The 21,693-nt window shown below is 62.8% G+C and overlaps 6 protein-coding genes across 11 annotated transcripts; 2 read left to right on the forward strand and 4 right to left on the reverse strand.

The window, feature by feature from the left end:
• Positions 1-610: 610 nt before the first annotated feature.
• On the forward strand, positions 611-2,704 carry CHURC1 (churchill domain containing 1). Its single transcript, XM_063397742.1, has 4 exons — positions 611-729; positions 862-997; positions 1,789-1,859; positions 2,291-2,704. Exons 1-4 carry the CDS (start codon positions 691-693, stop codon positions 2,381-2,383), a joined length of 339 nt encoding a protein of 112 aa, XP_063253812.1. The 5' UTR covers positions 611-690; the 3' UTR covers positions 2,384-2,704.
• Positions 2,705-3,251: 547 nt separating this feature from the next.
• GPX2 (glutathione peroxidase 2) lies at positions 3,252-5,362 on the reverse strand. 2 transcript variants are annotated; one of them, XM_063397736.1, is made up of 3 exons: positions 5,246-5,362; positions 3,885-4,055; positions 3,252-3,806 (listed from the first exon to the last, which is right to left on the reverse strand). In XM_063397736.1, the coding sequence occupies exons 1-3, from the start codon at positions 5,246-5,248 to the stop codon at positions 3,456-3,458; spliced, it is 525 nt and encodes a 174-aa protein (XP_063253806.1). In that variant the 5' UTR covers positions 5,249-5,362; the 3' UTR covers positions 3,252-3,455. The 2 variants fall into 2 exon arrangements, with proteins under 2 accessions (XP_063253806.1, XP_063253805.1); XM_063397735.1 differs by lacking the exon at positions 5,246-5,362 and having other exon boundaries at positions 3,885-4,147.
• Positions 5,010-8,722, reverse strand: RAB15 (RAB15, member RAS oncogene family). 4 transcript variants are annotated; one of them, XM_063397732.1, is made up of 7 exons: positions 8,491-8,722; positions 7,122-7,182; positions 6,926-6,986; positions 6,760-6,837; positions 6,590-6,679; positions 5,563-5,628; positions 5,010-5,449 (listed from the first exon to the last, which is right to left on the reverse strand). In XM_063397732.1, the coding sequence occupies exons 1-7, from the start codon at positions 8,612-8,614 to the stop codon at positions 5,294-5,296; spliced, it is 636 nt and encodes a 211-aa protein (XP_063253802.1). In that variant the 5' UTR covers positions 8,615-8,722; the 3' UTR covers positions 5,010-5,293. The 4 variants fall into 4 exon arrangements, with proteins under 4 accessions (XP_063253802.1, XP_063253804.1, XP_063253803.1 ...); XM_063397734.1 differs by lacking the exon at positions 8,491-8,722 and adding an exon at positions 8,220-8,465; XM_063397733.1 differs by lacking the exon at positions 8,491-8,722 and adding an exon at positions 8,141-8,465.
• A 1,211-nt stretch (positions 8,723-9,933) lies between these two features.
• Positions 9,934-14,612, forward strand: FNTB (farnesyltransferase, CAAX box, beta). The gene is made up of 12 exons (XM_063397722.1): positions 9,934-10,233; positions 11,051-11,115; positions 11,272-11,344; positions 11,572-11,663; positions 11,950-12,096; positions 12,172-12,255; positions 12,894-12,980; positions 13,056-13,185; positions 13,268-13,400; positions 13,493-13,604; positions 13,691-13,805; positions 14,302-14,612. The coding sequence occupies exons 1-12, from the start codon at positions 9,934-9,936 to the stop codon at positions 14,410-14,412; spliced, it is 1,449 nt and encodes a 482-aa protein (XP_063253792.1). The 3' UTR covers positions 14,413-14,612.
• Positions 14,613-14,717: 105 nt separating this feature from the next.
• On the reverse strand, positions 14,718-17,894 carry MAX (MYC associated factor X). The gene is given in 6 exon segments (XM_063397729.1): positions 14,718-15,540; positions 15,868-15,991; positions 16,198-16,305; positions 17,337-17,363; positions 17,542-17,657; positions 17,660-17,894. Coding segments are annotated over 6 exon segments (660 nt in total). The 5' UTR covers positions 17,760-17,894; the 3' UTR covers positions 14,718-15,355.
• Positions 17,895-18,200: 306 nt separating this feature from the next.
• On the reverse strand, positions 18,201-21,652 carry UNC93B1 (unc-93 homolog B1, TLR signaling regulator). 2 transcript variants are annotated; one of them, XM_063397720.1, is made up of 12 exons: positions 21,581-21,652; positions 21,158-21,259; positions 20,934-21,075; positions 20,703-20,856; positions 20,464-20,625; positions 20,270-20,399; positions 20,097-20,190; positions 19,893-20,017; positions 19,634-19,816; positions 19,292-19,565; positions 18,953-19,071; positions 18,201-18,859 (listed from the first exon to the last, which is right to left on the reverse strand). In XM_063397720.1, exons 2-12 carry the CDS (start codon positions 21,239-21,241, stop codon positions 18,593-18,595), a joined length of 1,734 nt encoding a protein of 577 aa, XP_063253790.1. In that variant the 5' UTR covers positions 21,242-21,259; positions 21,581-21,652; the 3' UTR covers positions 18,201-18,592. The 2 variants fall into 2 exon arrangements, with proteins under 2 accessions (XP_063253790.1, XP_063253789.1); XM_063397719.1 differs by having other exon boundaries at positions 21,158-21,286; positions 21,581-21,649.
• Between the last annotated feature and the right edge of the window lie 41 nt (positions 21,653-21,693).

A 21,693-nucleotide genomic window follows, 5' to 3' on the forward strand; every position in this document is an offset into this window, starting at 1 on the left:
GTCCTCCAGCTCGTCCCAGGCACCCCCTAATTAGCCCTGGGTGACCCCCACCAGCCCTGGATGTCCCCCAGCTAGTCCGTGGTGTCCTCCATCTAATCCAGGCAGTCCCCAGCTAGCCCTGGCTGACCCCCAGCTAGCCGAAGTCACCCTACAATCAGCCCTGGGCATCCCCCACTATCCCTGGATGCCCCCCAGCTAGTCACAGGCACCCCACAGCTGCCCTGGGCATTTCCCACTAATCCAGGGTGTCCCTCAGCCAATTATCAGTACCCCACTGTTGGCCCTGAACGTTCTCCAGGTAATCCTGGATGTCCCCCAGGTACTTCCCAGGGTCTCCCACTAGCCCTACGTAACCCCCAGCTAATCCCAGGCAGCTCCCAGCTTGCCCTGGATGCCCTTCGCTAGCCCTGGATGCTCCCCAGGTCACTCCAGGTGTCTCCCACTAGCCTTGGGTGCACCCAGGTCGCTCCAGGGGTCCCTCACTAGCCCTGGGTGCCCGGCTAGCCCAGACCCCGCAATCATTCCGGAGGCTCCAAGCAGCCCCACGGCCCCTTAGGCCCCGCCCATTCCCTCAAGCCGCGCCCCCTGCGCTCCAGGCCACGCCCACACAGCTCTCCGGACCCCGCCCCGTCGCTAAGCCCCGCCCCTCGGCGCAGGTCTCGCGACATTTGCGAGGGAGGGCGGTGCGGGATGTGCGGCGGCTGTGTGGGCACCGAGTACCCGGAGCGGGTGAGGGCGGGCGCGGGGGCTTCGGCCCGGCCCCGGACTGGGGATCGGTCCCGGTCCCGGTCCCGGTCCCGGTCCCGGTCCCGGTCCCGGTCCCGGTCCCGGTCCCCGTCCCAGCCTCTGCTCCCGCCCTAGGGCACCACCTGCCTGGAGGGCGGATCTTTCCTCCTGAACTTCGTGGGATGCGCGCAGTGCGGCCGCCGGGACTTCGTGCTGGTCGGCAACCGGGCCGCGGGGCTGCACGGCGGGGAGGAGATCGTCACCTATGACCGTGCGGTGGGGGGCACCAGGGGGGTGGGGGCCTGGGGGGCTTGAGGGAGTGAAGAGCCTCTGGGGCCTGGGGCTTGGGGTTCTTGAGGGTTGGGGGGCCTGAGGGGATCTTTGGGGTCTGAGGCTCCTGAGGGCGACATTTGGGGGATCCTTGAGCCGTTCTTAGGTCGCTGAAGATTGGCGATCTTGAGGGCTGGGAGGAGTCGGGGGTCCGGAGGTGTTGAGTGTTGGGGGAGACCTTTGGTGTTGAGGGTCTTGAGGGATGGTGAAGGCTCTGGGGGACTTTGAAGTGTGGAGCTTGGGCGATCTTGAGGGTTAGAGAGGGCTGGAGGAATCCTCTGGGATCTGGGGGTCTTGAAGGCTGTGGGGCACAGGTGGAGGCCTTGAAGGTTGAGGCCTGGGGGTAGCACTTGGATTCTGGGGGGTCTTGAGGGCTGGGAGGGACTCCTGGGGTGTGATGGGGAGGGCTCAGAGGTCAAAGGAGGGAGAGGCTTATGGTAAGATTAGTTTGAGTGGGAAAATTGGGGGTCCCCGAGGGTGGGAATGGTGGATGCCCAGGGAGGGGGTCTCAAGTTTTAGATAGAGAATCAGGGAGCCACCGATGGACATTAAGGGGGGTGAGTTGCTGTGGGGGGAATTTGGGAGGCTTGATGCTTTGGGGACTGGGATGTCTATGCCCTGGGGGTGAGGGCAGGCACAGAGGATTGGGGCTTGTCCCAAGAGATTGAGAGTGGGGGGATACCCCAGGGACAGTGTCCATGTCCTCTCACCCCACTGTCCCCTGCCCCACAGACCTGTGCAAGAACTGCCACCACCTGATCGCACGCCATGAGTACACCTTCAGCGTGGTGGACGACTACCAGGTTTGTCTCTTGTCCCCCAGAAGCCCTTCCCAAACCTCCCTCTGGAATTCCAGACCCTTCCTTCCACAAACTGATTCCCACCTTTCCTGGAACAGATCCTTGAAGGATTCAGAGCCGCATCCCTGTGTTCAGGGCTACCTGGAGTCCCCCCAGCACTAGTTCATGCCCTAGGGGGGAAGCCCAGCTCACCTGGCGTGGGAATGTGGGTGATGGCAGGGGGCTGTGACCCCCATTTCTCATTCCTGGCACATCTCCTATGCAGCAAACGGCTGGAAAAAGGGCACAGGGGAGCCGGTGGGGCTGGAAACAAGATCCCCTGGCTCTGATTGCAATCGGGGATCGGGTACCGGATCTGGCTCGAGTTTCCCTGTGGGGGAGCCGGACTGTGGCAGCCTCCCTTTTTCCAGCCCCTCCCCTTCTCCTTCCCCCAGGAATACACCATGCTGTGCCTGCTCTGCGGCCGTGCTGAGGATTCCATCAGCATCCTGCCCGATGACCCTCGCCAGATGACCCCGCTGTTCTGATCCCCACGTGTATCCCGGGATGAGCTTCCAGGAGCTCTGGGAGATCCCTGGCACTGCAATTTCTGGGGACAGCACTGTCCCTGACATGATTTGCTCCTCCAGGCTTTCAGCCTGGATGCAGTGAACACCCAACACTGGATGCTCCCATGTTTCTGGAGCCTTTTGGCTCCAACCCTGACTGCAAAGGTGGGATGCAGTGCCACGGCCCGAGCCCCCCTTTGTGCCGAAGACATAAAGGGGTCCCCAAAACAGGATCCAAAGGGATTCCCACCCCATCCCACTTCAGGAGCGTATGTGGGGTAATAAATGTGATGTGTGACAGCTCGCTGGAACAGGCAGGAGTATTTCAGGGGTGGGCTTCACTCCCTGGAGTTGGTGAAGGGTGCTGGGGGCTGATGTGGGGGACTTTTTCCATCCCAGGTGCCTGTGGAATTCCTCCTTGGCCCTTCCCAGCACTGGAGAGCCCACTGCACTCTCCCAGTGCTCTCCTAAACCCTGCAGAGAAAGGCCTTGGATCATTTTGCCTTCCCAAGGAATTGGTTTGGGGTCACTTCCTCCTGCCCTGGGGTTTGTAACCTGGCTCTGCCCTGCTGGGAATTCCCTGCTCGTGAGGCAGGAAGGAGCTGGGTGTGGGAAATCACTGCCCTGGGGTGAGTTAAGCGTTGCTCTTGGCACATGGCCCCAGCAACACCCACGGGGAACTGGGTGCAGCCGGCCTGGCACCCACCTATCCCCGAGCCTCCATTTCCTGCATCTGGCACCTCAGGGCTGCATCCTCCTTCCTGGTCCCCCCCGCAACAGCCACCAGATACCACATGGGTATGGCTGTGTTCCCAAAAGCCTCATGGGTCCATTTATGCTCCCAAAAACCACGTGGATCCAGGCACGCTCCCTCCGGCTCATTTATTGCCACCAGCCCACGCCACCCCGGTGGCTCCAACCCTCTGCCCAATCAAGCCCCCTCCCCGTGGAGGTTTCAGAGGGGGCTGTCACTCTGCAGAGAGCTGGGGCCATCCCAGGGTGACACCGGAGCCAGGATCGCACCGGAGCCGGGATCACGCTGGAGCTAGGATTACTTGGCCAGCTTGAGGAGGCGTTGGATGTCGGGCTCCAGCTGGGCCGTGGGCACACGGGGGCTGTAGCGCCGGAACGGCTCCCCCTCGGGCCCCACCAGGAACTTCTCAAAATTCCAGGAGATATCGGAGCGCCGCACGGGGCTCCAGGTGACAAAGCGGGGCTCACCCATCAGGTGCATGGCCTCGTCGGCCGGCGCGGGCAGGTGAGCCTTGAGGTAGGCGAACACGGGATGGGTGTCGCTCCCGTTCACCTGGCACTTCTGGAATAGGGTGAAGTTGGGCTCGAAGCCACCCCCGGGCCGCACGTACTTCAGGGTGTTGAGGATTTCCTCGTTGGTGCCGTTCTCCTGTGGCGGGGAAGGAGAATTCCAGAGCCCCGTGTTGCCCAGCGCCTCACCCCCTGCCTCACAGCCCCTAGGACTTACCTGGTATCCAAACTGGTTACAGGGAAAGCCCAGCACGACCAGCCGCCGGGGGTAGCGGGCTTGGAGCTGGTTGAGCTGGGTGTAATCCCGCACCGTGGTGCCTCAGAGCGAAGCCACGTTCTCGATCAGGACCACGCGGCCCCGGAAAACACCAAAATCCACCTTTTCCCCCTGCAAGGAGGTGGCGCTCAGGTCATAGAAGGACTTGGCGATGGGGACGGTCATGGCTGCAGGTGCGCGGCTGTTTGTGCCCTGCGCCCTGTGCCGCCTCTTAAGGGCTTCCCGGTGCTCACGTCATGGTCCAAAGGTCTCCAGGCCCCGCCGCGGCTCAGGAGAAACTGGAGCCGCCCGTCCCACCCGTGGAAGGAGGAAGGTGGCACGGGGCCAAGGTGATGCTCTACCTGCCTCAATAATTCATGGCACGGCGCGGTGCGGCTGCTCGTCCTAGTGCCTGCGGAGTGTGGGATGCTCCCAGCCTGGCACAGCGTGTTCCCGAGGGTTGGGAATGACGGTGAGAGTTGGGGAATAACGGGAGTCAGGGAATAACGGGAATGTGGGAGCTGGGGCTCTGTGGGGCAGAGGAGCAGGGGATAAGTGCCCCGGTACTCCTTGCATGCCTCTGGGGCCTCCTGTGCTGTCCATCCCTGTGCACACCAGTGTCAGGGCCCACTGGTCCCAGTACCAGCTCCATCCTTGGGTCTATCTGCTGTGGTGCCCACTATTGTCCTATTGCTCATCCCAGTGCCTGGCAGAATCCTGGTGTTCACCTAAATCCCAGTAGGTTCCACTTAGTGCCCACCACCATCCCAGTAACCACCCATCCCAGCCTTCCACCATCCTGCTGCTGGCTCATCCCAGTGCCACCACCAAGCTTTCCAGCCCTGTTCCCACAGCTGGGGCTGAGCTGGCAGCCTGGCAGGCCATGGTGGTGGCCATGGCTGGTGGCCATGGGACCCCAGGGGCACTATGCCCCTTGTCCCTGTGCCCAGCCTGGAAAGGGAACACCATGCCGACAGCCCCAGCTCACTCTCAATTATTGATCACCGCTCGGGTGTCCATGCTCGGGCTGTGCCTGCCACCATGGCATCGTGCCCACGGCCCCCCTGGAGCACACGGACCACCAGCCCCTCCAGCATCACCTTTATTCTGCAAACCACTGTGTAAAACCGGGGGTCCCAAGGGCACGGGGCGGCACAGGGTGGGCACACAGCGCCTGGTCAGCCCCCACCCTACCCGCAAACCCAGAGGGGCACAGGTGCCAGGATGGGGAGCCTCCCTTGCCACCTTCCCATCCCTCCTGTCCCTGGGGGCATCCCGTGTTGCCCCCCACTCCATGGGACCTGCCCCAATCCTGCCCCTACCATGACCCCCGACACAGCCTGGGGGCAGGGGTTGGGGGGTCCCAGCCTTCAACACCAGCAGGTTTTGGGGGTGTCCTCGCTCCCCAGGGGCTGCTGCTCATCCTCCTCCAGCCGGGCCAGGGTAGGGGTGCGGGGCAGCCCCCGCAGCTCGTCCAGCTCCTTGCGGTGCGCCTGCAGTACCAGCTCCGTCAGCCGCGTGAAGGACTGTGGGAGAGGGGTGGGGTGAACTTGGGAGCCCCCTCCAGTACCCCCCAACCCCTCCAGGCCCCCCAGGCCAACCCCAGAGCCCTCAGAAGCCCTGCCCAGGCCCCTCATACCTCCTTGATGTTGAGGTTGCTGCAGGCACTGGTCTCGTAGAAATCCATCCCGTATTCCCTGGCCAGCTGCGGCAGCAGGGGTTTGGCAGGGAGGGGGGGTAGCATGATTTGGGGGGAAGGGGATTCAATACCCCTGGCCCCCTCTCTGGAACGTGCATAGCCGGGCACGGAGAAACAGGAGAGCTGTGGGGGCAGGCTGGCATAGGGGCAGCCCTGGGGTTGGGTGTTGGGTGCTGGGGGTCCTGTGAGGGGTGCTGGGTGCTTTGGGGTCCAGAGGTCACTGTGAGGGATACTGGGGGGCACTGGGTGCTATGGGGGTGCAGAGGAGCACGATGGAGGTGCGGAGAGGGGTTGGGGGTTGTTGGACACCCTGGGGTAGCACTGAGCCATAAAGGGGTTTCCTGGATGCTCTGGAGCTGCAGTGGGGGGGTGAGTGGTCCCTGGGTTCAGACTGGAGCAGCATGGGGGGGGTCACTGGATACAGGTAGGAATGTTTGGGGGTCCCTGGATATGGGTAGGGCTGCAGGAAATCTATTTGGGTCAATGTGGAATGCAGCAGGGGGCTTGTGGAGAGTATGTCCATGCTGTGATTGCAGGGAGGTGCACCGGGTGCTTTGGGGGTCAAGAGGTCCCAAGGGAGACACCGAGGGGGTCACTGTGCATCAGGGGTGCAGGAGACCATGCTGGATGTGCAGGGAGAGGTTAAGGGTCTCTGAACATTTTGCAGGTACAGAAGACAGAGCCTTGGGGGTGCACAACCACTGCAGGAGTGGAGGGGAAGAGGGTTCCCAGATACTGGGGGAACTCGATTTGGGGTGCCTGAGTACAGACTACAGACCAGGACTGGGGAGTCCCTGGTCATGCTGTGAGGGGCTGAGGATGCTTGGGGGTCCCAGGCAGAGGTAGGGCTGCAGGAGGGCTGTTGAGGTCCCGAGTGCAGAGGGAGCTCAGGGAGAGACTGGCCATGCTGGGGGTGCAGGAGAGGTCCTGCCCCCTTGGGGGGGGGCACACAGCAGCCCCCGCTCACCTGCAGCCCTTGCTCTTTGGGCACTTGCCTCTTGTGCTCCTCGTCCGCCTTGTTCCCGATAAGGATTTTCTGGACGCCATCAGGTGCATACTGGAGGGGGAACAGTGTAAGGACCCCCCCCACACACACACGGCTGGGGAACCTTCAGGCCTCCCCTCATGAATGCCCACCTCATCCACGTCGCTGGCCCACTTCACGATGTGCTGGTAGGAGCGCTCGCTGCTGATGTCATACACCAGGAAAATGCCCTGCAGGGGGTGGGGGGGGGCCGCTGACACCCCAAAACCGTGCCTCAGTTTCCCCTCTCCTGTGCACCAGGACAGGGAGACCCCATACCTGTGCCCGCCGGTAGTACTGCTTGGTGATGGTCTGGTACCGCTCCTGGCCAGCTGTGTCCCTGCCCAGGGACAGTGGGTCAGTGCCACCACCCGTGGCATGAGTTTGGCAGGGCTCAGCCCCTACCTTGGGTGGGGGGAGTGGGACGTGGACCCCCCACAATTTCCTCCCCCCAGGATCCAGTTCTGCCACTCACCAGATCTGTATCCGCACCTTGATCCCATCCACCTCGATGGTTTTCATCTTGAAGTCTACACCTGGGATTGGAATAGGAGAGGTTGTGGGGTGTCCTGGTGTTTCCCTCTGCAGGGACTGCTGTCACTGAGGGTCCTCTGGTCCCCTCACCTCTTCTGGCCCACCCCACACCCCACCATGGCCTGGTGCTGCTCCCCACACCCGGTGCATGGCCTGGCAGAGGGCCCCGGTGCCAGGTGGTGATCCTGGTATTCCCAGTTTCCTGGTGCTGCAGCTGTCCAATTCTCCCACTTCCCTACAGCTACGGCTTCTCCGTGCTGTGGCTGCCCAATGCTTTCAGTTCCCGGCAGCACACTGCTCCCGGTTCCCCTGTGCCGGAGGTGCCTGGTCCTCCCGGTTCTCCCGTGCCCACAATTTCCTGGCTCCCTGATGCTCCCGGTTCTCCCGTGCCCACAATTTCCTGGCTCTCTGATGCTCCCGGTTCCCTGGAGCAGCGGCTCTCTGGAGCCCTGGTTTCCCAGTTTCCCTGTGCTTCAGCTTCCCGGTGATCCCGGCTTGCGGATGCCCATGGTTTTACCGTGTCCTGCTGCCCACGGCTTCCCGGTTCCCCGGTGCTGCGACTCCCGATGCTCCCGGTTCCCCGGAGCCCACAGTTTTCCCTCTCCCCGGTGCCCACGGTTTTCCCGCTCTCTGGTTACCTCTTCCCCCATGTTCCTAGTGCTGCCGCTCTCCCGTGCCCACGGTTAACCCTTTCCCGGTGCCCCCGGTTTTCCCGTGCCCACCACTCCCTGGTTCCCACGACTCCCGGGTGCCCTGGTTTCCCGTTTCCCCGATCCTGTGGCTTCCCAGCTGCTCGGCAGTCCCGGTTCGCCGATGCCAACGGTTTTCCCGTTCCCTGGGTTCCCGTTTCCCAGTGGCTGCATCTCCCTTGTCCTCCCGGCTCCCCGGTTCCCTCGGTTTTCCCGCTCCCCGGTTGCCCATTTTCCCGTTTCCCCAGTGCTGCGGCTTTCCAGTACTCACGATTTCCCGGTGCCAACAGCTACCCAGTTCCCCGGTTTCCCTTTTTCCCGGTACTGCGGCTCCCAGTGTTGCCGGTTACCCGGTGCTGCGCCTCCCCATTGCTCCCGATTCCTTGATGCTCCCGGTTTCACGTTTCCCCGGTGCCGCGGCTCCCTGTTTCCCCGGTGTTCCCGGTTCTCCGATTTCCCGTTTCCACGGTGCTGCGGCTCCCAGTCTTCCCGGTTGCCCGTTTCCCCGATGCTCCCGTTTCCCCGGTGCTGCGCCTCCCCACTGCTCCCGCTTCCCCGATGCTCCCGGCTCCCCGTTTCCCCGATCCCGCCGCGGCCGCCGTGCGCTGCCGGTGCCGGTACCGATGGTGGAGATGTGGGCGGGGTGGAACTGGTTGTCGGTGAACCGGCAGAGCAGGCAGGTCTTGCCCACGCCCGAGTCCCCGAGCAGCAGCAACCGGAACAGCACGTCGTACTGCTTGGCCATGGCGGGCCCGGGCCGCCGCCGCCGCCGCCACACCGGGGCCGCTCCGGGGCCGCGAGCTGCGCCGCCGCCGCCGCGCCGGGCCGGGCTGGCACCGGGGGATGCACCGGGGCGGGGCGGGGCGGGGGCGGCGGCGGGAGGGGGCACCGGGAGGGGAAACGAGGGGGGCGACACCGGAGATGGACCGGGGGATGCTGTGGGGGGCCAGGGAGGGGACGCCGGGGATACACCGGGGGTACACCGGGAGATGCTGTGGGGAATTGGGCGGCGACACGGGGGATGGACTGAGAGGAGAGCTGGGGAGAACAGGGGGACGGAACCAGGAATGCACAGTGGGATATGTTGGGGATGCTCTGGAAAACGGGAGGTGGGAGACAGGGGATGTAGCAGGGGGGGACTCCGAGGGCTCTAGGAGCACCAGGGATGTACCCGGGCTTGCTCTGGGGGCATCGGGAAGGGGACAGAGGGGTACAGCAGGGGACACTGGGGTGGCACAGAGCTGCACCAGAGGAACTGGTGACACCTGGTCTCACCCAGTGCAAACTGGACAAGGGTGGATTGTCCAGGTTGCCCTGTGCAGGGACGTGGTTCCCATGAGAACCTCGTGGGGGTCAACAAGGCTGAGGGCAGGTGGCACATGGATCAGGTCAGCTCCCAAGATAAGTGCAGGATGGGGTTGATGGGATGGAGAACAGCCAGATGAGAGGTATTTGGTGAGATGAGAGACTGGATATGACCTGGCAATGTGTGCTGGCATCCCTGGAAAGCCACCCACATCCTGGGCTGTGTCACTGGCAGCATGGGCAACAGGTGAGGGGGGATTGTCCTCCTCTGCCCCTCTCCGGTGAAGCCCCACATGGAGCACTGTGTCCAGCCCTGGGGTCCTTGTCATGTGATGGACAGGGAGCTGCTGGAGCAAGTCCAGAGGAGGCCACAGAAATGCTCCAAGAATGGGCTGGGATAGCTGAGATTGCTCAGCCTGGAAAAGAGAAGGCTCCAGGGAGAGTTAGAGCCTTTTCCAGTGCCTAAAGCGGCTCCAAGAGAGATGGAAAGGGACTTGGGATGAGGACATGGAGCGACAGGACAAGAGGAAATGTCTCCAAAGTAGAAAAGGGGACGTGTAGAATGGATATTGGGAAGAAATTCTTTAGTGGGAGGGTGCTGAGGAGTTGATTTCCCAGAGAAAAGCAACACATCCCTGGAAGTGTGCAAGGCCAGGCTGGGCTTGGAGCAACCTGGTCTAGTGGAAAGCCTCCCTGCCCGTGGCAGGGGATGGAGCCAGATGAGTTTTAAGGTTCTTTTCAACCCAACCAGTGAATGATATGATGATGCAATCAATGACGTCACATCGCAGTGACGCAGCGGGCCCGGGGGGAGGAATGGTGGCTCCTCCGCGCACGCGCGTCGGGCCTAGGCGTGGCAACGGAGAAAGGGGCGTGGCCAGGCGGGAAGGGGCGTGGCCGGGCGCGGTGGGCGCGGCCAGGGGCGCGGCCGCGCGTCCCCTCCCGGCCGCCGTCGCCCGCTGCTCCCGCGGCCGCAGCATGGCGGGAGCGGCCCCCGGCTCCGCCGGGCGGCGGCGGCTGCGGGACGACGGGCTGCGGACCTGCACCTCCGCCGAGCAGGTACCGGGGGGTGCCAGGCTGCCGTGGGGCTGGGCTTTGGGGTGCCGTGGCAGTGAGGTTTGGGGTGCCGCGCTGCCGTGGGGCTGGGCTCTGGGCTGCTCTAGGACGGGGCTCAGGGGTGCCACGGGGCTGGGTGGTCCCTATCCCAGTATCCTCACGCAACCGCTGTCCCCACACCCCCTGTCACAACAGCCCAGCAGTGGCCAGTGTTTTGGGGAGCCCGGCGGTGCTGCCGCCCGCCAGCCACGGCAGCTTCCGAGGGACACGTCCCCCAAAACCAGTCAAGGGAGGGTGATGGGTACTTGGGCGGCCAAACTCTCCCCTCCATCCCTCTGTCCTGACCCAGCCCCTGGCAGCTGCCTTGGCTGCTGGGATGGGGTAAAAAGTGACTCCGGGTTTCCCAATCCGGGGGGTTCTTGCTCAATTCTGCCCTGGCAGGACACAGTGCCACGAATGCAGGTCCCCTGAGGCTGATCCCGGGGTATTTCCTTGGGGATTACTGTAGCTTAGAGCATCCAAGTCCACGGTTATGCCAGCATGAGCAGGAGGAGGGTGTTTTCCATTATAATCTTGCCATGAACCAAACTCAGACTGGATTTGTAGAGCAGCACAGGATGGTGCTGGATTCTGGCATAATTTGGGGCACAAGACTCCTGGGAATTCCTGCTTTGGTTTTACTGGGTAAGATGGGGCTGTGAATTGGATAAACCCTTGGGACAGGGTAGTAGCTGTGGGGCTCAGTGGGGATCATGCTTGGGATTTGCAGAGCCACTTTCCAGAGCTCACCATAGTCTTTATTCCCATTTTTCCTGACAAGTCCAAGGTGGAGGACATCGTGCAGGAGGTCTATGACGCCTACAAGACAAACCATCACTCCTCACAGTGAGTATCAGAACTCCCAATAACCATAAAAAGCTCCCATCCCAAAAAAGCCATTGATCCCAGTGGGTGCTGCAGTGGGATTCTGCCCCTCCTGCCACTGTCCCTCTGCTTTTTAAGGCCACCCTGCCTGCTTATCTCATCCCCTCTGTATTCCAGGTACGTCCTGCAGCGGGAGAAGCACTTCCATTACCTGAAGAGAGGCCTCCGGCAGCTCACTGAAGCCTATGAGGTACCGGGAGTGCCAGATGTGCCACCTGAGGCGAGCCCCTCACCCTGGGGCTGTCACCAGGGTTGTTTGTTGCAGGGGCTTTGCCAGCCCCACAGTGGACACAGCATTCCCTGTGTGCCCACGCTCACCCCAGCGATGCTCTGGGGCTTCTCCTGGCTGTCTCCTCCCTCCTGCCTGCTCCTGCTCTGTCCAGTGCCGTTCCCTGACTGTCCCCTCTGTCCCTGCAGTGTCTGGATGCCAGCCGCCCCTGGCTCTGCTACTGGATCCTGCACAGCCTGGAGCTGCTGGATGAGCCCATTCCCGAGTCGGTGGCCTCTGAGTAAGTGGGGAGAGCCGGGGGGACCCCACCGTGGCCACTGCTGCCGCTGGCCACCCGCGTGACTCCGGAGGTGCCACCTCCTGCTGTCCCCAGAGCAAAGGAGCGCTTTGTCTCCCTGCCACCATCAATGCCGCCCATTCTTCCGGCGGCTTCCTCGTGACGACGGAGATGGGAGGGTGACACCCCCGGCTTCGACCTTGGGGGGGCTTCACGAGACTGGGAGGGGACACTTCACCCCAGTGGGGTGACACAGGTGACGCCGAGCCCCTTCCCCACCTTCCCACAGTGTCTGCCAGTTCCTGAGGCGGTGCCAGAGCCCCCAGGGTGGATTTGGGGGGGGTCCCGGCCAGCACCCCCACCTTGCCCCCACCTACGCCGCAGTCAACGCGCTCTGTATCATCGGCACCGAGGAGGCCTTCGGCGTCATCGACAGGTCCGGGGGGCTGGGGGAGGCTGGGTGGGAGGGGGGGGTGCACGTCCCCCCTCTCACAACCGCTGGCTCCCGCAGGAAGAAGCTCTTGGAATACCTGCACTCGCTGAAGCAGCCCGATGGCTCCTTCCTCATGCACGTGGGTGGAGAGGTGGATGTCAGGTGGGTGAGGGCTGCGTGGTGGGGCTGTTTTGGAGGGCCTGGGCGTGTTGGGAAGCCAGTGCTGGAAGCAGATGCTGTGGTGGGGAGCTGGTTCCATTCTGGGGATTCAGTGCCGGGAGCTGGTGATGTTTGTGGGAGCCAGTATTGTTTTGGGGAGCTGGTGCTATGGTGGGGAGCCACTGCTGATTTGGGGTACAGTTCTGGGGAGTCAGTGCTGTTTTGGGGAGCAAGTGGTGGGGGCTGGTGACATTCTGAGGAGCCAGTGCCACGGCAGGGTGCAGTTTTGGGGTTGCAGTTGTGTTTTGGGGAGCTGGTGGTGTTTTGGGGAGTGGCTGGTCCCACACTAGAGTACCAGTGCTTTTTTGGGGAGTTGGTAGTGTGGTGGGGAGCCAGTGCCATGCAGAGGTGTAGTTTTGGGAAGCCAGTGCTGTTTTGGGGTGCTGCTGCTATGGTAGGGGACCAGTGACACAAGCTACTGCCACAGCAGGGTGCCATTGCAGGGAGCCAGTGCTGGGTCAGGGACCTTGTGCCATTTTGGGGAGCCGGTGTAATTTTAGGGAGCTGGTGCCACTTTGGGGTGCCAGTGCCACATCCCTGAGCATCCATCTCCTGAATCTCTGGGCACCCTTTCCCCGCAGGAGCGCCTACTGCGCCGCCTCAGTGGCCTCGCTGACCAACATCCTGACACCCTCACTCTTCGCTGGGACGGCCGAGTGGATCGCCAGGTGAGATCTGGGGACAGGTGGGGGACACGGGATGACATTCCCGGCGTTCCTGCTGCCCTGACCCCGCTCCCACAGGTGCCAGAACTGGGAGGGTGGGATGGGCGGCGTGCCTGGCATGGAGGCGCACGGCGGCTACACTTTCTGCGGCGTGGCCGCGCTGGTCATCCTCAAGCAGGAGCATCTGCTGAACCTCCGGAGCCTGCTGGTGAGTGGCCCCTCTCCGGGATACTGGGGATCTCATCCTGCCAGGGATCTTGGGTCCCACGCTGGTTCCTGTCACCCCGCAGCACTGGGTGACCGGGCGGCAGATGCGCTTCGAGGGCGGGTTCCAGGGCCGCTGCAACAAGCTGGTGGATGGGTGCTACTCCTTCTGGCAAGCTGGGCTTCTGCCCCTGCTCCATCGGGCACTCCATGCCAGGGGTGAGTTGCCACAGGCTTTGTCCATCCCCAGAGCGGCATCTTGAGGGATTTGACACCTTCTCTGGGGTTTCTCCTCTGGGTTTCCCTTCCAGGTGATCCAGCGCTGAGCATGGCACACTGGATGTTTGACCAGCTGGCCCTGCAGGAATACATTCTCCTGTGCTGCCAGTGCCCAGCCGGCGGGCTGCTGGATAAGCCAGGAAAGTGAGTGCCGGGAGGAACACAGGGCTGCCTGGCATCAGGGATGCCCAGGTGCCCCCTCAGCATCCCAGGTATCTCCTTGCATACAGATCCCGGGATTTCTACCACACCTGCTACTGCCTGAGCGGGCTGGCCATTGCACAGCACTTCGGAAGTGGAGACCTGCACAATGAGGTGGTCTTGGGTGTTCCTGAGAATTGCCTGGTAAGTGCTACACGTTGCTGGGGTGGGCAGGGATGAGCTTCCAGCGCTCTGCAGCTCTGAGAAAGGCAGATCCAATGGCCGTGGAAAGAGTTGGGAGTTCAGCCTGGAGGAGAGAAGGCTTCAGGGAGAGCTTAGAGCTGCTTCAAGGGTCTAAAGAGCTACAAGGGGGCTGGAGTCGGGCTTTAGACAAGGGCTTGGAGTGACAGGACAAGGGGGAATGGCTCCAAACTGGAAAAGGGGAATTTTAGATGGGATGTGGGGAAGAAATCCTTTCCTTTGAGGGTGCTGAGGCCTCAGCACAGCCTGCCCAGAGGAGCTGTGGCTGCCCCATCTCTGGAAGTGCCTAAGGCCAGGTTGGATTTGGCTTGGACCAACCTGAGATGGAAGAGATTCCCTGTGCACAGTGGGTTGGAGTAGATGACCCTTAAGGTGCCTTCCCAGCCAACCCATTCCAGGACTCCGTGATTAACACCCTCCATCCCTCTCTCTCCCACAGCAGGCCACACACCCTGTCTATAACATTGCCCCGGAGAAGGTGGCGAGGGCGGTGATGCACTTCCTGCAGTATCCCGTGCCCAGCCTGGATCCAGCATCCGCTGCCAAGTAGGGGGGCCCTGCTGCTGGCTCGGGGTGCCGAGCCCCGGCAGCGAGCAGCACGGCCAGGCACAGCGAGGTGCTCAGGGTGCTAGCAATACCAAAATCCAGCCTGCTCCAGGCCCGGGGTCCCGCTGCCGTCCTGGCCGGAGCCAAGGCGGGACACGGGCTCTGGCAGAGCTTTTTGGCATCAATAAACCAGAAGTGACACCCGCCGTGTGCTGGTGGCCCCGGGGATGTGGGGCAGGAGGTGTTGCCACGTCTGGATCCAGTGGCACCGGATTTCCCCCATTCCAAGAACACGCGGTAACCACGGGGGAGGATAAAATAAGTGGAATTTTGGCTTTTTTTGTTTATTATTTATAGTCTTATAGTAAAGGGAAGCCTTAACTTGCAAGACAACTCTGGGCAGTATGTACAACATACCTTAGATCCATGGAATGGCATCAAAATGGGGGGAGAAGGGGCACCTACGGGGCAGGGACGGGTCACTGGAGTTTGGAAAATGCCACGGAGGTTGGGAAGGGTCGAGGGAGGGAAGGAGGAGGAGAAGTGGGGAAGGAGCCCCCAAGCCTGGCTCTGTGCTCTGCCGACTCAGGCAGGTGGAGTTGCACACGGAGAAAATAAATAGGGAGATCCCCCCCCAGTGCTTGCTCCTTGTTTGGGGGGGGCTGCCCGGCTCCTCCCCATTCTGGACTGCACTGGTCCCCGGGTATAAATAGAAATGCTCCTATAAAACCAGGAGGGAAGGGGAGGGGGGTCGCTAGCGGAGGGGAGTTGGCGGGGGAGTCTCCCTGACCCCCCCCAAGTCTTTCTGCTCGGCCTGGCCGGCTCCCCCCGGGGCCGGCGCGGTGGGAGCAGGGAAGAGGCCGGGGAGGGCTGGGAAGCTGCAGTCCGAGAGCTTCTAGGAGCGGAGGGAGCAAGTCCTGCCGCGGGCCAGGGGGCGGCGGGGGGGCCTAGCTGGCCTCCATGCGCAGCTTCTTCCTGTTCTGCGGCTCGTCGGGCTCCGAGTCGGAGCTGGAATCGGAGCCGCCGTCGAAGGCGGAGATGGCGCTGCCCTTGGGGTTGGTGTAGAGGCTGTTGTCCGCGGGATAGCTGGCCTGGAGCTGGGCACTGGCTCGGGCCTTCTCCAGCGCGCGCACTGCGAGGGACGGCACCGTGTCAGCCCCGGGCCCGGCCCTGCCTGCAGCCCAGCTCCCACCAGATCCTGGGTCACAAACCCTTCCGGACCCCAGATCCCACTAAACCCCTATTCCCACCGAATTCTGGACCCTGCCAGACCTCAGCTCTCACCAGATCCCAACTCCCACTGCATCTCAGCTCCCACCACATCCTGGAATTCTGATGGATCCTATCTCCTGCCAGACCCCAGCTCCCATTGGATCTTGGATCTCAAACCACACTGGACACCAGATCCTGGCTCCGAGACCCTGCCAGACACCATCTCCAGCCAGATCTCAGCTACCACCTTGCTGCTCCAGCAGCGCATTCTGCCGCTTGAGGTCGTCGATGTCCTGCTGGTGTGTGTGGTTTTTCCGGCGCATGTACTGGATGTACTCTGTGGCTTTGTCCAGGATTTGGGCCCGGGATGCCTGTTGCAATAGTGGGAAAAGCCAGAGGCAAGATAAAGACCTAGTCCAGGAGGGAAAACTGGAATTTTACCTGCCTCATCCCACCCTGGCTCTGGTCCTCACTGGGGACTCCTGTGGCACAAGATAGCATCGGGAATGTCCCAGATTGAGAAGCCTGGACCATGGGTGGGTGCTTTCCGTGCTCCCAGCACACTCCATAAACTCACCTTCTCTCCTTGGAGCGAGGGCACGGAATCCCGCAGGCTGTGGAAGCTATCCTTGATGTGGTCCCTGCGCTTGCGCTCCAGCGCGTTGTGATGAGCCCGTTTGTCGGCCTGGCAGTGAGGGGACAGGGGTGCCACCGGGAGAAGGCCACCGCCTGCACCCCCAAAAACTCCCTCTGGGAACCGCTGTGGGAGCTCGGCTGAGCCTGCAGGGCGGCTCCGTGGCCGTGACGCCTCCGGCTGGGCCGTGAGGGCGTGGGAAGGAGGCGGCTCCCGGTGGTGCTTTCGGTTTCCCCAGCTTCCTGCTGCCGGGGCAGCTCCGGGCCCCGGGGTGGGGGCACAGCACTTTCCCCTTGGACCACGGTCACCTCTTCCCCTGCCCCCCAGGCAACCAGGCACAAGACCCCCACCCATGTCCTCTGTCAACCCCTTGTACTCCCCTTGTGCCCCCCAAACAGCCCCACCCCCCCAAATGACTCTGCCCCACGCATAACGCCCCCCCACTCAACAGCCCCGCTGTACCCCAGAAAGCCTCCCACTCCCCCTCCCCTAAAGAGCCCCAGATCCTCTTCCACAGGACCCCCAGCTCCACTAGTGTCCCCCCCTTAAGACCCCCAGCTCCACAGGACACCCCCAAACCCAGCCGCCCCCTCAGAAGACATGACTCCATGGATCCCAGTCCATGTCACAGCCCACAACCCAAATAAGATCTCCAAACCCCAGGAGTCCGCTCCCCAAGCCCAAGCCTCCCCGGCAAAAGACCCCCAGCTCTACTGGTGTCCCCCCTTCCAAGAATCCCATCCCCACAGGACACCCCCAAGCCCAGATTTTTCCCCCAAGGCCCCCATGCCCATAGATCCCTCTCCATGTCACAGCCCCCTCAGAAGACCCCAGCCCCAAAGGTGTGTCCCTCTCAAAAAGACCCCCAACCCCACTAATGGCCCCCTCAACACCCCCAGCCCCACTGCTGTCCCCCCAACACGCCGATCCCCACAGGACGCAGGACACCCCCATCCCCCCCAGGATCCCCCTTCCCCCAGTCCCCTTCCGTGTCACCCCCTCCCCAAATCCCGCCCCCCTCACACCCCCGCCCACGTGCTCCCGATCCCGGGGGCGCTGCGGGGCGGCCCCCAGCGACCTACCGCGGACTGAAACCTCGGCTGCTCCTCCTGAGGAGCCCCGACCCGGGCGAGGAGGAAGAGGAAGAAGATGGTGGGGGGGGGCGCCGCCATATGAAGGAAGAACACACACAAACCAAACATTACCCCATTTCCAGCGCTCCAAAGGTGGGGAAGAGCCACGGGGGGTTATCCCAGGGATTGTCCCTGGGTTGGGGGCCCAACTCACGTCGCTCTCCACCTCGATGTCATCGTTGTCGCTCATCGCTCCCGCCCGGGTGAAGCCACGGGCCGCGCCGCCACAACAACAGCCGGCACCGCGCATGCGCGGAAGTCGGGGGGGGCAATGATGGCGCCGAGAGACGCGAACGGTTGCGGGAGTTGTGGTTTGAGTGGGGAGATGGAGGTAACGTCCACGTGGCTGGGACTACAACTCCCGGCGTTCATCGCGCGGGCAGCGCGTAGCACGCCGGGAGCTGTAGTCTCCGCTTCGAGAAGGGGACGCTGAGGGTGCGTGGCCGGTGGATGGAGGAGGTGAGGTCCAAGGAGATGGAGGGAAGGGGTTTATTGAAGGAAAATGGGGATGGGAGGAGCCGGGAAGTCTGCGGGGCTGGCCTGGGGGGCTGCAGGCTGAGCTAGCGGGGCTCCGGGACAACCTAGGGGGGGCTGCAGGGTCTGAAGCGCTGTGGGCCAGTTTGGGAGGGTGTCGATCTGCCTGGGGGCTCCAGGGTAGCCCTGTGGGTCTGGGGGCTAATATGGGAGGGCTGGGGGTCTGCCTGCAGTCTGCAGGACATTGTAGGGGGCTGCAAGTCTTGCTAGAGGGTCTGTGCATCTGTTCAGGGATCTGTGGGCCTCACCTGGGGGGGCTTTGACCAAATTTGGGGGGAGCTGGGATCTGCCTGGGGGTTATGAGCCTTGTCTGAGGGGCTGTGGATTTGTGGGGGGGGGGCTCTGGGGCTGGCCTGGCGGTCTGCAGGTTTGACCTGAGCAACTGCATTATAATTTGGGGGGCTATGGGCCTGCCTGGGGGTCGTACCACAATTTGGGGGTCTTTGTAGGTCAGTCTACAGGAGGCTGCGGACCTGACCTGAAGGATCCATGGGCTAGTGTGGGGGTCTGTCTGCCAACCTGGGGGGCTCTGGGCTGTCTAGGGGCTTTACGCTTAGCTTGGGGGGCTGCAAGCCTGACCTGAGGGGATTTGCAGAATTTTGGGCCCACCCAGGGGGAGCTGTGGGCCCATCCTGCTGTGAAGAGCAGGATGGGCCCAGGCCAGGCTGTCCCTATCCCAGCTGCTCCCCATCCTCTTTTGGCAGCTCGTCCTCCCTGGTGGCCTCAGCTGGCTGCCTGTCATTGTCCTGCTTGTCCCCGTCACCGTCGGAGCCAGTCTCATCCGAGTTGTCCTCCAGGTAGCGGTACCCACGTGTTTTATGGCGTGGGCGTGGGATGCGGGGCAGCCGGACTTCCATGTTCCGCGCCACCTTCTGCTCCATCCACAGGTACGTCCCCACCGCCACCACCAGCGTCAGCACCATGATGGACAGCTTGGCCTGAGGCACAGGGGATTTCGGGATTGGCGTGGGGGTGTGTCCCCAAAAAGCCTGGAATGTCTCCAGGTGGGCTGGGGCATATCTGGGACTTACCTTCATGGGCAGCCCCGACCACAGGTAGACGGTGAAGATGGCCAGGGCCTGCCACCAGTGGTAGATGGTGAAGATGAAGTCTTGGCGCTCCTTTTTCTTGTACAACATCCCCAAGAGGACTGTGGCAGAGACTGGAATCAGTGTCTGCTTCCTGTGCCATGACCCCTTGGCGTGAGGGACAATCACAGTGGGTCTGTCCCGTGGATCTGAGGAGTGACACTGCAAACTTGCAGTGCCGGGGGGCATGAGGACAGGATGCGAGACAACCCAGGCTATTTTGGGGACCACCAAGGCATTTTGGGGATACCTAAGCTGTTTCAGGATCTTCCCGCTACTCACTGCTGATCCCGGTCTTGTTGAGGGCGCTGCCCGTGCCCCAGAGCGCGGCAATGCTGTAGAGCAGTGGCGCCTGCGCCAGGTGCCGGGGCTCCGGCGCCCAGCAGAACAGCGTCACCAGGATCACGGCGTGGATGAAGGCTCCAGCCAGCAGCGGGATGTGCCGGCGCACGCGCAGCATGCACAGGGCCAGGCTGGAGCACGCCGAGCCGGAGAAGCCATAGGCCATGAGGAGATACGCCAACCTCTCCAGCCCCAGGGCGCACACGCCGTAGTTCTGCAGCGAGCACACGCTCAGCGTTGCTGTCCCTGCTCCATCACCTCCCACCCCACCACGGATCATACCAGGGAAAATCCAGTGCAGACAAAGAGCACCTCGAAGCCGCTGTAGATGAACAGTGGGAAGAGATGCCGCAGGCGATAGTCCCGCATGTGCTTGAAGGGCAGCTGGAAAATGTTGCCCCAGCCGATGCTGCGCATGTCGATCTCCTCCATGGGCCGGTACGCCGCGCCACACAGCACCAGCACCTGCGGAGCACCTGCAGGTGAGGTCCTGCCATCGTCCAGCCCATCCACCTCCGTCCCCTCTCACGCCAGCGCTCACCACCAGCATGGCGAGGAAGGCGGCAGCCATCAGCGCGCTCTCCACAATGATGAGGTTGACGCTGCGGGGAAGGCTCTGCAGCACCGTCTTGTTGAAGCCAGGCAGCGTGCCATGGCTCAGGGTCCCTGCCAGCGGGGCACAGGCCACGGTCAATCCTGGCTGAGGGGCTCCCGGTGCCGCCCCGCGCCCCACCCGCAGCCTCACCGCAGTGCTTCACTGCGAAGAGCGTGTGGTTGAGTTGGTAGAGGTAGTTGTTGAGGAAGAAGACCATGGGCATCTGAGCACAGACGAAGCTCAACTGCAGGATGTAGAGGGGTGCACGCTCAGCGCTGCTGGCATGGCCCCCCGCCCACCCCAGCCACCCCACCGGGGCTCACGTGGAAGCAGGAGTAAAAGATGGTCTGGAAGACGATGATGTAGGCATTGCAGGCGTCCCGCGGTGCCCGCTGCCTCTCCTTCTCCTGCTCCTCCTTGTAGTTAACGTACTCGTAGTACTTCTGGGCCATCCTGCGTGGAGCGGCGGGTCAGCCGGCACCCCCTGCCCCCCCCAGCCACCCGCCCCGATGCCTACCGCGTGATGTAGGTGCCCATGGAGGCCCAGAGGGGCACGATGACCATGCCGATGGCCACCGCGGAGGGCACCAGCGTGTAGTAGCGCTCCCAGTAGTTGCTGGAGACGAAGAGGGCGTAGATGCCGACCGCCAGGAACATGGCCCACTTGGTGCCGAAGAACCTGCCGGGGAAAAGGAGCGGAAGCGTGGGTGGCTGTGCCAGCGAGCCGTGCCGGCCAGGAGCGTGGTGGGACCTTACCTGATGAGGATGGGTGTGTAGAGCAGCGCCGCCACGGGTGTGACGTTGATGCCCATCAGCACCTTGTGGTCGATGTCCTCCAGCCGGATGTTGCTGTACTTCACCTCTCGGTAGGTCTCGTCATAGTGCAGGATCAGCTGCATCTGCAGCAGGCCTATGGGGGTCCAGGGGTGGTCACCCCGTGCCCTGGACACCCCAAGTTGTATTGGGGGTCCCTGGGAGATCCCATACCCAGGTAGACGCTGTAAGTGAGGGTGCCAGCCAGGCTGGCGGCCACCACGTTCTTGATGACACCGAGGCGCTTGCGGCGGAAGTACTTCTGCTCCTCCTCCTCCTCATTGTAGTCAGGGTGAGCACCCACAAAATCGTCCAGCTGTGGGTGATTCCAGCTGTCAGCCCTTGGGTGTGACCACCAGGGGCCTGGTTCCCTGCCATGGGTGTTCCTCTGGGCTCACCTGTGTCTCTGTCCCCTCGGTGCCCAGCCCGGCGTTTGGCACTGTCTTGGCCCCATTCTGGCAGCCATCGATGTCCTTCTCCATTGGTGCTTTTGGGGGGCCCTGGATGGTGTCAGGGTGGGGGGGACCCTGTTGGCACCGCAAGTCTTGCACCCATGTTTGTGTGTCCTGCACACACAAACCCTGGGCCCTCATTCCCAGCACCCCCAGCCCTCACACCCCTACATCCAGCACCGTGTACCCAGCACCCCCAAACCATAAACCTCTGTGCTCTGCACCCCCAGATCCTGCACTCACGGTTTGCCCCCCTGCCTTCTGCACCCCTACACCTTCAGATCCTGCACCCCTAAATCCCGCGCCCCCTACCCAGCTTTGCACTCCCCAGAGCTGCACCCCTGGGCTCAGCACCCCCAGCCTCCTCACCCCGACCCCAGCCCCGCTCGCCGATGCTGGAGCCTGTCGGGGCGGGGCGGGCGCCTCTTCCTCTTTCGGTTCGCGCGGGCGGGACGGAGGTGGTTAAAGGGGCCGTTCCCGGA

This window comes from Prinia subflava, chromosome 5, assembly GCF_021018805.1.
Source record: "Prinia subflava isolate CZ2003 ecotype Zambia chromosome 5, Cam_Psub_1.2, whole genome shotgun sequence".
Classification (NCBI taxonomy): Eukaryota; Metazoa; Chordata; class Aves; order Passeriformes; family Cisticolidae; genus Prinia; species Prinia subflava.